Here is a 13,680-nt window from a genome sequence, read left to right on the forward strand (position 1 = left end):
TAGCCAAATCCTTTGTGCACCGGATACTAGGATTAAACCTAGCCCTGAAGGACATCCGTCGCTTCTTGTTCCCAAACCATAGAATGCAGCGAAAATGAAATGAGGTGATTGATGGCTAATTTGATCATGCTGTCTGCAGTTGGGCTGTAATAACATTCCACAGAAGGAAAGCACACTTACAAATGCAGGAAATAGGAATGCACTTAAGGTCCTATTTCCCGCATTTCTTAGTGTGGGTCTCTTAGGTCTCTTAGTGTAATCACAAAAACGGTTGATTTGAAAGCATGCTTTTATTCTTTAGGATATCATCTTTGTTAATTTCAGATAAAAGACTAAGGAATGCAAGAGAAATTTCCCCTCTGGATTAGGATACAAATAGGTTGTTTTCGAAATAAATTTTCACAGTTGGTGAAAGGAGGGAAAATATTTCTAAGGCCCATTTCAGATGCAAACCAAAATTTATCCAAAAGTTGAAAAGGAGCCCCTAGGAGGCCAAAGGGGTTGAAAAATCGAAATAAGAGTTTCGAGGTGTATCAAATGATAAAATTGTTTAACGGTGTTTCTTCATGAACAAAAAGATATATTACAACCTATATTTACAAAAAATTAAATAGGGTCCCTTACAGTCCTCAATAATCTAAAGTGTGTGTGTGTGGGGGGGGCAATTCTTGGTATTATAGCATGGTCTTTTTTTACATATTATCTAAAGCATAAAATATAACTTCAAAATTGCAACATTCTTTCTCAGCTGAGTCATAGTGTTTCATTTTTCAATTTTTTTTATTTTTCGCCTGAGTTATATCTCATTGTAATATTATACTAGTTCAATTATAGCACGATACGGCTTAAGCATGCAGCGTTATATTTGCTAATTTTTTTTATAAAATAATAATATTGAATTTAAATCGAGCTCAAAAGCTTTCTACCCATATTTTACATAAGTATATTCCACTGGGTTGCATCATCAAAGTACATAATTAAAATTTTAAATTTCTAGCGAATTTTAAAAGTTTTTGTCTTCAGACTTACATAACTATATTCAAGCACCCATCTCTACAGACGCACATCAAAAGTAAAGCATATCAAAAGCAAAATTAATTTTAAAAACAAAAATTAACAATTGGCAGCTACTTGAGAAAAAAATGTCTTAGAGGGGCGTCGGTATAAAATATGTGCTGGCTCTCAAAATTCAGGATTTTGCTCTAGATGTTTTTCAAGTCTCAATTTTGTGTCCTTAGGGTCCATAAGTTATAATTCATGCAAAATTTTACCACAATTTAAATTATTTTATATACTGCCCCTCAGAGGATTAAAGAACAAAAATTAAGAATTGGCAGCTACATTGGGGGGGGGGAAGGGAGGTAAATATGTCTTAAAGGGGCAGTGGTATAAATATATACCAGACCCTCAAAATTCAGGATTTCACTCTAGATTTTTTATAAGCCTCAATTTTGTGTTCTTAGGGTGCATAAGTTGCTGTTCGTGCAAAATTTTCCCACAGTTTAAATTCTTTTATATACTGCCTGTGAAAGGTTTAAAAATGAGTTACCTTACAAGCTTTAAACCATCATATTTTTATTTGTATTTGTTTACTGCCAAGAATTATGTTTTGAACCAGTGATTCTCAACTTTGTTTTGTCGCAGCACACTTTTTACGATTTCAAAATTTGGTGGCACCGAAAAGAAAAAGATAAGTTTAAAAGTTGTTAATACATATACATTACTTATAATATAAATAGTTTATGATACAAATTTTGAATGTAAAATAAAATAATATGTACTACAAAAACAGCAATACTTTTATTAAGGGATTAATTACAAGTTAATAATAAAATTCTCTTAATGAGAAATTTGAGCTTGATGTTTTTGATAATTTCATTTATATTTGATCATAAAAATGAGAATGACTTATATAGTCTTCTACATTTAATAGTCTTGATCTTTCTTTCTCCTTTTTTATGTTAATATTGAAAATCCGAATTCACACAAACAAGATGTTGAAAACTGTAATAATATTTTTAAACCTTTTTTGGCCAACTTGGGATAATTGCGTCTAATGTTAATCCAAAATGAATTTATTGATTCTTCTGAATATTTTGAAATTAAATCTCAATTATTAGAAAGCAAAATTAATGTCTTTTATTATTAATGCTTATTAATGCCACACTTATTCGGTCTTAAAAACCGAATTTCGACAATTCTGATATGTACCATATACTAGGATTAAACCCATTGTAAATTTTACTATGTACATTCTTAAAATTTGGTGGTACATTTTAAGAATTTCGCAGGCCCCTGCACAGTGGTTGAAAATTACTGTTTTAAACTAATATCACAACAAACTCTTTTATCAACAAAATTTTTACCTGACACTTTTAAAAATATGACATTAAAATTTCATAACTATCTTCTAAAGCAACCCCCCCTCAAGTTCCTTAATGCTGTTTATTGAAACCTAAAAATTTATTGCAGAATTACTCAAGTTCCTAAAACTGTTGCTCTATAAAGATTGGCGTTAATTAGCTCTTGTAAAGGGCAAGCAGGAACTAAATCTTTTTATGTTCTAAGTGTCAACCTATTAGAGTTCAAGTCTTCAACATCTAGCGGATTGAGCAGCTTTGGATTTTTTTTTTTTTGTTGATGCAATAAATTATTTTAAGTTACTCTGTAATTAGATAGGGTTCACATAATTGTTTGTAGTTTGCTTTATTACCGTTCTGTTAAGGTTGAAAATAAAAATAAAAAGTGTTACATTTTATTTTGTGTTTTGAATAATACAAGATTAAATTTTTGGAATGTGAACTTGTATTAAGAGAAGTTCTTTTTATATCTACACTGCTAATATTATTTTCTACAGCAGTTAAAAGTTCATGTAGATGGAATGTGTGAAAGCAAAGAATTACTATAATTTTGAATTTTAGCTTGTATTTTGACATGTCAGTACTAAGTTGCCCTCACATGTGTTAAGCAGTAAAGTTACCAAAATTTTGTGTTACTGAGTTTAAACAGTTTATTTTGATGTGAAATTATGAGATGTTTATAATTTGCAATTGAATGCATTTAGAGAAAAAAATTAGAATTTCTGAGTATCATGTTGTTAAATGGATTTGTTTTGATATTTCTGAGAATAAAAAAAATTTTATCTCCGAATGCATACATCAAAAGGTAAAAATTTTTTATACGCTGAATGTTATTGTATCATCAGAAATCCTCAAGTTTAAATCATTTATAATAGAATGCATAGTAGATATATGATAGAGTGAATTGTCTTGCTATTTTGATTTAAATTAATTAAACCAGATCAAGCGAAGTTGGGGAAGGATAAGGATTAAATTTTTCTTTTGATATTTGGGAATTTATTATTTTTTTTTATCACTAGATGTTGTTATATTTCAATTGTATCATGAAATTCATAGCAAAAGCCAAAAAAAGAGGATCTTAAAATTTTGGCTGAAGAATAAGGCGAAAAAGGTCGGTTTCGAGCTTAGGATAATGGATCTAAGGCAGCTCGTTGCAAGTAACAAAGCCTACAAAGAACTTATGAAAACTCTGTTGGGAAATTTCACTTCAGTAAGGCTTGATGGGGAGAAAAAAGAATATGGATTGGATTTGAAAGGGAACAAGAGAGCATGCTGGGACAGAGAAGAGAAATCCAGTATGACCGAGGAATAAGCAATTTAAATTCTTTTAGCATTGTGGTATTAAATTTAAACATAGTTCATTACACCATCTGCAGCCAGTCTGGTAGAGATATTTCACTTTAATATGAAAAGAATATCATGAGTTTTATGTCTGAAGGCTGGTTTATTATGGGAGCAAGTGTTATTTTCTGCTTTTTTGGCCCAAAGGACTATGATGAATGAAAGCAGGGGTTTTACACCTGCAGAATTATTCTGTGGAAAGTATTTACATATGCTAGAGTCATTGTTGTATGAACATTAGGATGTAGAGGAGGAGGAACAGCTAGTAACTGAGTATGTTTTCAGATTTATGAATTGCCTAAAAAACTGTCAAGAACTGTCTGTTGTTAAAATGCAAGACTAGCAGATCAAAAGGGGTAAATCATACTATAAAAAATGCTGTGAAATGGGAATTTAAGAAAGGTGATCATGCGTCAATTTTGACCACTTCCAGATCAAGCGAAGTTTCAATCTATTGGATAGGACCTGCAAAAGTTGAAAATAAATTGTCTGATTCAAATTACGTTTCAACCTTACCAAGGAAGAAAGATCCCAAATTTACTCGATCAATATGTTAAAATCTTATTATAAGAGACTTAAATCAATTAATTTTTTATTTTGTATTCAAAATGATTCTAACTAAATTAATATTGAAATAGGTTTTCAGTATATTGATACAAATTCATATGTTTACAATCATTCTGATGACATTAAAGGAAGTGCAGTACAAAGTCCCTGATCTGGAATCATTGGGACTTTGATTCTGGATTTTGAAAATTTCTGAATTTTAGATTGTTAGTTTAAATCTTGTAAAATGACATGTAGACATGGCAAGATCAGGGCTTCCCTTTTTGTTTAGGTCAGATGAAAAAATACTGACCTTTCTGTAGGACCTATGCTAAAAGAGGTGCAACTGGAGTGACTGTACTGGATGTCAGAATTTAGTAGAAACAAAATTTCTAGAATTTAGAGGAGCACCGAGCTGCAAAAATTAGATATGGCAAAAATTTTAGAATTTAGAGGAGTGCAGAGATTGAACCGGGGCAACAAAATATGTAATGCTGGCCCTGCCCAATATCAGTACATCATCAGGTCCATATTGCAACTCACTAGCCACCAGGCATTTGAAGGTGACATGGTGAAGTCTCAGTTAATTTGGAGAAAAATTGCATTTGTGGCATACTTCTTCCTTTTGTTATTATATTCTCCATTCATACACTTTCTAAAGTTTTTTTTTGGATTATTTTACTTATTTATTTATTTTGGCTGTGATCCATAGGTCTGGATATTAGAAAATTTTGGATACTGGACATCCAGACTTCAGACTTTGTATTGTAAATTTAGAAGAAAGATTAGAACCTCCATATAACTAGATCAATTACAGAAATCATTTAGTAAATATTCGCTAGGTTTTCGTATCAAGCCAGGAATGAATGTATAAAGCAAACTTATATTTTTGTAAATGTAGCTTATCATCATAGGTGGCCAGATAGCCCGGGCTAGTGCCTTTCTTTGAAGATTTCTTCTTAATACCTCTTTGGTTATCTTCAATTTCCGGCTTCTCTCATTTGTTAGAAAATCTGACTCCACTGAATCTGTCTTCCCCTCTTTTAGTTTCTAGTGGCTTTCAAAAACAGTAATTTTTTTTAATAAGATTGTCATTTTGCATTCAGCTAATATGTTCCATCCAATTCATTTTGTTAATTTTTTACATATTTTAAGGCAGCAGGTTGTCTATATATCTCGCAAACCTAAAAACTTTCTTCCTCCAAATATTATTTTCATTCATACTCCAGCCAAGAATACTCCATAAAATTTTTCTTTCAAAAGTTGCAATGCGATTTTCCTCCAGTTTTGTCATTGCTCAGATCTCAGAAGTGTATGTCAAAGCAGCTCTAGCAAGCATTTTGTAAATCAAAACCTTCATTTTTCTTGAAAGAAATCTAGATTAAAAAACATTGCTTAACCCACAGAAAGTCTTATTTGTCTGGTATAGCCAATTCTGGATTTCAGGAGATAATCTGTTATCAATAGTAATAATAGATCCCAAATAGATAAAACTCTTTACATACTTCAATTTATAGTAGTCTGTTTCAAGTTGGGATATTTTTTTGAAAAGATATACATTTGACTTGCTGTCCTACCAAGAGAAGCCACTCCCAGAGAAATGCAGCTTATTTATTCCTCATATTTATTAACTGGCAGACTGTATAGTTAGTCTGTGTAGTTAAGTTTTAGTTGTTAGTATTTATTCCAATTTAATTGGCAACTGCAGTAACCACTATTTTAAATTAAAAAATAACTTAAAATTCTGTATGATTATCTATGTTTGTTGTTCTGCATTTATGTGTCATGTGTGTGATTCTAGAAAACATAATTTAGGAACTGTTTTGAACAAGCTTTGAAAATTCTTGCCAGTGAGGAGCAATTGCTATGACATTACAGCTTCTATTTATAGTTTTCATTTCTGTAAGAAAATGTGAATTAGAATCATGTGGTTTAAAATGTAGTGAACTTAAGAGGTGATTTGGTTTCACTTTCCTGAATTTATCAGTAGATTCATAGCTATTAAGCCACTGTCAGAGCTGTTGAAGCAGATTCTTAGTTATTTAAGCATATGAACATTTCAAACACCAATATTTGATCTGCCTATGCAAAACATATAGCATAGCATTGAATTTATAGTCACTTTATGTACTTTTTTATGTTTCATACATTTGAAATTTATCGCTCATAAGGATGGGTTCCATATTTAAATAAAAAGTAAAGTTAAAAATAATGTGTAGAAAGTAAATCTAAGCTCCAGGATTGAAAAACCGTCATTCGCTTAAAAAATAGTATGATAAAATGAAAATTGTAATCTGTCATCTAAAACAGTTAGATGATAATTAATTAATTAGTGATGCAGAATTTTGCATTTTAGTTACAATAATGGATACTGTTCTAGCGTCGAGACCAGATTCAGAAATGTATGAACATGTGTTTATATGTATATGCATAAATGTGTATATGTATGCTCACATGCATTCATACTTACATATAGCATGCATACATGAACACATACATGCATGCATACATGAGCACATACATGCATACATACGTATATTTCTGAACTCAGCCCTGATAACAGAACAGTACCCAATAATGTAGATGATTGATGAAATTTTGAAAAAAAGAAAATTCAAGATTGGAAAATGGTTATGTGCCTATATCTATTTATGGAAAGTTAAATGCTGATATTTGGAAACCTCTTAGTTTTTAGATTGTTGAAAAATTAATGTCCGAATGAGCTAGTGAGTGAGTGAGTGAGTGAGTTTTTTGGCGCAAAAACCAATGACCGAATGAGCTAGATTTGTTTTTAATTTAATGTTTTAAATCATCTGTTTAAAAAAAGTGTGAAGAAAGAGGGAGAGAAGAGCAATCATTATTTTATGTATTTCTTTCATTGAATTTATCATACTTTAAATTTTGTGTGTTAAAATAAATGCTTATCATAAAAATTGCATAGTAACTTCATTTTAAAATTTGAAGTGATGATGCAAACTGTCCCTTTCATCCTGGACTCAAAACTATTGTCTGCTACATCAAAAGGCACTACAAAGCAATCTGTTAAAAAAGCAAACTTTTACAGAAAAGTTTTTCCAAATGTATGTATTGATCATACTCTACCTAAAATTGGGAAAGAAGTTCGAGGCAGAAAACTGAAGCCTTTGGTGAGTCCGATGGACATTTTCTTCCTAAAGCAATATGTTGAAATTAACAAATAGTTAGTTTGTCAATGTTTTTAACACCTGAGAATTTGACTGATTGTGATGTTGAACTGGCTGAAAATATGGGATGATATTTAATGTAGAAGCATGTTTAAGTACCTGATTAATATTATGCATGTCTATACATTTTATGATTTATTTAAAAATCTAAACTAATAATTAAATTTTGAGCTAGATTAAAAGTGCAATAGAATCTGAATTTTACTTATCTTGAATTCAATAATTTTTGTTCTCCCACATTTTGAGTAAGAGCTATGCAAAAAAATCTTGATTTCAATTTGATCCCAATTGTAACAAGATATGCAAGAGTTCTAAATTTTTGAATTTTTTTATTGAATTTTACCTGAAAAAATAAGCTAATTTAGTAGTCATCTTTGAACTACATATGAGCTCCATTCATAAGCGGGTAGGAATTAGCCTTGCTTAAAATACTAAGATAGAGGAGTTGCTTTTCCCTGCAAAAACTGTAGAAGTGAACTACAGCTTCTAGATGTGAGAATAACATGACCATTTAAAGTGGAATATGGAAAATAATTAGTCAGTATTGAAAAGTTTGGAAATAAAATCTCAAATTATAATGCTCAAAGTTCTTGATGTGAAGTCTGTGGTTAGATATTTGTGAAATAAACTGGCATAAAAAAAAATCTATCAGTACTTGATTTACCAAATTCGAATTTGGATTACCATGGGAAATTAGGTTCAGTCTGTCTTTTCCAGTTTACCAGGTGTTTTAGAGAACTGTGAGGAAGAAGGATATTGTGAAGCAGTGGACTGATGTTTCACTGACCTGTTTTCATATTATGTGACTAGTGATTTTGATATATAAACTGATGATAATGAAACAGGTGGTGGATCCTTTGTTGCATATAAAGAGAAAAATCATATTTGTGAGTAATTTTCCTGATGGTATGTATTACAAACAACATAGTATTTAGTGTTTTCCCAAATCATTGGTGAAGGAATCAGAGAGATATCTTTGAAACAAAGTTGAATATGATATTTTTCTTCTAGAAATATTTTCTTACATAAAACATACTTTAAAAAATTCCATTGTTATGCTTTGTATATAAAATAGTGTTCATTTATTCATTTTATTGAGATCTGGATATTGATAAGAGGACATTCTTTTTGTGTTTCATTGTGTATTAGTATCTTTATTGTATTGTCTCTTGATTTAACACATTTTGTTGCTAGTTCTAAGTAATTCATTAAAACTACATTTAATTGTCCTTTATTTCATAGCATTACATATTGTAGAATGGTAGTAATAGTAACTGGGCTCAATATGACATAATAAACTGGAATATTGTATTTATTGATGAGCAAACGACAGTGTTTAGGATGGTCCATTTATTTCTCCCCAAAATTAATGAAAATTGTTTTCTTAAACATGGTAAAATATTGGAGTGAGTGAGTGATTATGGTGCAAAAACCAGAGATGATTATGACGCGCCAAACACAAGATGGGATGATTGCCATTGATGACATTAAAATTCAATAAATAAAAACAAGTAGATAAATATACCAAATCCAGAGGATGAAGTCATATAAACACAAGTTAAAAGCACACATTAAAATTCAAGACACAGTCTTCAAAACAAATTACATTCGATAATAAAAGCCAGTCTCTTTTAAATAATAAAATAAATTACAATTGACCTCTCTTCCGATTAAATGGTCGAGAGGTAAGTCACAGCTATTAAAATATTTCTGGCGAAGACTATTAAAACATGGACACTCAATTAAAATATGGCGAACAGATAAACAAACATTACAATTAGAACAGACAGGCTCATTTTCAGCTTTGAGAAGATAGTTATGTGTGACTCTAGTGTGACCAATTCTGAGACGAGTCAAAAGAACGTCCTCCTTACGATTTCCAGCAAAATCCCAATGTTCAATTCTAGGCTTGACGTTTCTCAACTTGTTGTGATGCTGAACATCCCAAATTTGCTGCCATTTTTTCCGCATCTTCCCCTTGATAACACAGCAGATGTCTCTAAAAGGAATAAGGGGAGTGGACGGTTCAACAGCATATTTGGCTGCGATGTCTGCAAGCTCATTTCCCTTTATTCCTGCATGTCCAGGGACCCAGCAGTACAGAACTTCATATTCTCGAATTGTTAAATTTCTATGAATTTTGAGAACATCCACTACCACAGGATTCTGCGTGTTGGGGAAAGCTTCCAAGGATTTAAGAGCACTATACGAGTCTGTATAAACTATGAACTTTTTGTGGCAGAGCTTTGAGATGTGCAAAAGACCGTAATATATTGCAGTTAGTTCAGATGTTAGGACTGAGAAAGCATGGTGCAGGCATCGGCTCTCAATATAATCTTGAAATACAAAAGCCATCCCAACATGATCATTTGACTTTGATCCATCTGTGTATATCGGATGATAACTGCTATATTTGTGCCTGTGCTCAGCGAAGAGTTGTCTGTAAACGATCTCGTTAGTCCTCGCCTTTACGTGATGTTTAAAAACATCAAGAAGCTGGATCCGTGATTTTCCCAAGGTGGAATTTCAAAATTCTGTACTGCTTGGGGATGCATATCAGAGAGGGAGAGTTCCTCAATGACAGGGCGAACTCTTAAAGGGAAAGTAGGAACACAGGATGGACGTGTTTCAAATAATGTGTTACACTCATTATCGAGTAAGTACAGCTTATTGGGATGTTCAGGTTGAGATAGAGTATTAAAATATTGCAAAAGGGACAATTGCTCACGCCTCAGATAAAGTGATGGTTCGTTAGAGTCAACATATAGGCTCTGCACAGGAGAAGTCCTGAAAGCTCCTGAACAAATCCGCAAACCCTGATGGTGAACAGGATCCAGTTTTAACAAAACAGATGAGCGAGTGGATCCGTAAACAGCTGAGCCATAGTCCAGTCTAAAGCGGATAAGCGCTCTGTAAATGCGAAGCATGGAGCAATGCTCTGCACCCCAGGAGGTGTTCGCCAACACTTTTAAAATATTTAGTGTTTTGAGACACTTCTTTCTCAGGTTTAAAACATGAGAAAGGAAAGTCAATTTCTGGTCGAACGTCACTCCTAAAAATTTTACTTCGGGCGCAACTGGAATAATTGTACCATTTAGATATAACTGAGGTTCAGGATGGAGACCTCGCTTCCTACAAAAGTGCACGCACACAGTTTTCTGTTTCGAAAAAGTAAATCCCTGTTTGTCTGACCATTCTTGGATCTTATTCAGAGCCATCTGCAATTGCCTCTCTTTTGTTTCACAACACAACAAATGTCTGCAAAAGGGATGAGACGACTGGACAGTTCAACAGCACATTTGGCTGTGATATCTGCCAGCTCATTCCCTTTTATTTTCACATGCCCGGGAACCCAGCAGTACAGGATTTCATATCCTCGATTCATTAAGTTTATATGTATTTTGAGAATATCCACTATTACTGGATTTTGAGTATTAGGAAAGGCTTCTAATGATTTAAGAGCACTATACGAATCTGTATAAATTATAAACTTTTTGTAGCAGAGCCTTGAGATGTATAAAAGACTATAATATATCGCAGTTAGTTCAGATGTTAAGACAGGGAAATGATTGTGCAAGCGTCTGCCCTCCATGTGGTCTTTAATTACAAATGCCATCCCGACATGATCTTTTGACTTGGACCCATCTGTATAAACTGGAAGATAACTGCTATATTTGTTCCTGTGCTCAGCGAAGAGTTGTCTGTAAATAATCTCGTTAGTGCTTGCCTTCATATGATACTTAAAAACATCAAGAAGCTGAATCCGTGCATTTTCCCAAGGTGGGATTTCAAAATTCTGTACTGCTTGGGGGTGCATATCAGAGAGGGAAAGTTCCTCAATGACAGGGCGAACTCTTAAAAGAAAGGTAGGAACACAAGATGGACGTGTTTCAAATAACGCGTTACTCACATCATCAAGTAAGCACAGCTTATTGGGATGTTCAGGTTGGGATAGTATATTAAAATATTGCAAAAGGGACAATTGTTCACGCCTCAGATAAAGTGATGGTTCATTACAGTCAACATACAGGCTCTGGACAGGAGACAGAACTAGGTTGAGTGACTGGTTTAGCAGTAGAAGTTTCAGAACTAGGTTGAGTGACTGGTTTAGCAGTAGAAGTTTCAGAACTAGGTTGAGTTACAGGAGTGACTTGAGTGACAAGAGTTACCTCGAAATCTTTTATTAAGTAGATATGAGAAGCCATAGTGAAAGAATAAAGATTCGGGTCCGACGGCCCCGCCCACCATGGAGCCCAACAAGGGAACACAGATTCCTGTGTTAGGGCTAGCCGGACCTATACGCAAACTGAAGCCCCACAGTCGGCTTTCCCGAAAGCAGGTACTCCCGAGAGCTTGACCCCAAGCCACTGACACAAGGACTAGTGACCAGCCGATTGACACCTGTGAGGACGACTAAGGTGCCTCCCGTTTAGCTGAAGCAGAGGCCAAAGTAGTGTGTTGGGGACAGTAGTAAAATATTGGAAAGATTTCATATTTTTTTTAAAGTAGGAATCTTATTTTTATGGAAGCTATCTGTGTGATTCCTACTTATAGTGTCCTAGAGGTATAAGTAGACGAGATGTATACTCAGAGTATCCTAGAGGATTGACTGAAGCTTTTAGTGTTTGAAAGATGAAATTGGTAATGTAAAGAGTATTCCATTTGGGTATGGTTAGCATAAAAGCTGGAGTAATTTCTCACTGTACAGGATAAATGTTTCATAATTATAGCAACCAATTATGAAACGTAAATATTTTCAATAAAACTTCACAATTTTTGTTATGAAAGTAATTTAAATACAGCCTGAAGATTTTTTATTATTTTATTCTTGAGCTTTCTGTTACGCATTTTTAAAAAATATGCGTGAATCCGTTAACATACCACATTGCTTAAAATACGACATAATAAATTAGATTTGTAATAATATTATTCTATATTATTTCTGTATTTTTTCTATGGATGTTAAATAATATATGATAAATGGAGACACAGTTTTTCCATAAATGGTATAAACAATATGGTATGGGACTTGCAGTTTATTCCGAGCTGGCCTGGACTGTATGGAGTTTAACCATTACCTTTGGGAATTTAGATAGCCCAGTCAGCTGCAAAATTCCCTTCGCGCTGCAATGTGGACACTGCAAGTCGGGAATTTCTACATTAGTTTATGTGCTGTGTTTCTTAATTATTCATGTGTTTTTTTTATTGCTAAATTTGAGTAATGTAATTTAAGTAAAGTAGTTAAAGATATTTTCATTTTTAAGTTCAGTTTGCTAGTTAAGTTTACTTATTTGTTTATTAGTTGAGTGATGGACTTTGTAGAGCTAAAATAAGTTATATCTTCAACATGCTTGCACGATGTTGCACTCCAGCCTACAAATCCAACTACAATGGCACCAGTGAATATTCAGATTTCTAAAAGATACATTAAAAGGGGATTTATGGATTAAAAAAATCCCAAAGAAAAATTTTATTCCAAGTGATTGTTTATTCCAAGTATATCCAAGACATTGTGTGTGAGAAACATTTTCAAAAAGATGATATCATTTGTACAATTATTTACCAACAAATGAAGGTACTGTTACTAAGATATGTAGAGGGCACCCTAAATTAAAAAAGATACTAATCCATGTATTTTTTCTGGCTGCTTAAAATACTTATCTGAAAATCCAATACCCCAGAGAGGCAATACGAAAAAACATATTTTTAATGAATTTTTGAGAAAGGGCAAAATTGCATCATTTGAGGATTTTTCTTCTTTATTACTGAATAACCTAAACATTTCAGATGATCCAGGCATCATTTCACATAAATCTATAAAATTTGCTGGAGTTTTTTATTTCTCAGTTTTAATCTACAACCTAAAGTTGAGAAAAGTATATACAGTACAAAGTCTTTAATCCGGACTTGTTGGGACTTTGGCGATTCCGGATTAGGGGTTTTTCCGGATTATAGATCATCAATTTAAATCTGGTAAGATGGCATGCAGAAATTATAAAATTAAAAATATGAAACCGTAATTTATGAAATAAAGAGCAATTATGATCTAAAGGGTATCAAAATTTACCAAAAAAAAAAAAGCTTAATATTTATTTATTTACTTCATTAAACATTTCTTTCAATGTAAGTTGTTTAAAGCTGCTATCACATGTCAGTTTGTTTTGGAAGAACAATTGTTTGGAACAATATTTCTGCTTGTCACAACAGCCAACCATCATAGATCGCTTTGG

The 13,680-nt window shown here is 32.8% G+C and overlaps 1 protein-coding gene across 1 annotated transcript in view; it reads left to right on the top strand.

Moving 5' to 3' along the window:
- The window catches only part of LOC118203478 (uncharacterized), a 102,142-nt gene that overhangs the window by 3,464 nt on the left and 84,998 nt on the right, over positions 1–13,680 (top strand). Inside the window, exon 2 of the mRNA XM_085808313.1 lies at positions 7,212–7,393. Within this exon, the coding sequence (XP_085664439.1) occupies positions 7,214–7,393 (180 nt within the window). The 5' untranslated portion in view covers positions 7,212–7,213. The remainder of the gene's footprint in view (positions 1–7,211; positions 7,394–13,680) is intronic.

Source organism: Stegodyphus dumicola, chromosome X1 (assembly GCF_044657685.1).
Source record: "Stegodyphus dumicola isolate Sdum_Otavi_A_Nest chromosome X1, ASM4465768v1".
NCBI classification, from domain to species: Eukaryota; Metazoa; Arthropoda; class Arachnida; order Araneae; family Eresidae; genus Stegodyphus; species Stegodyphus dumicola.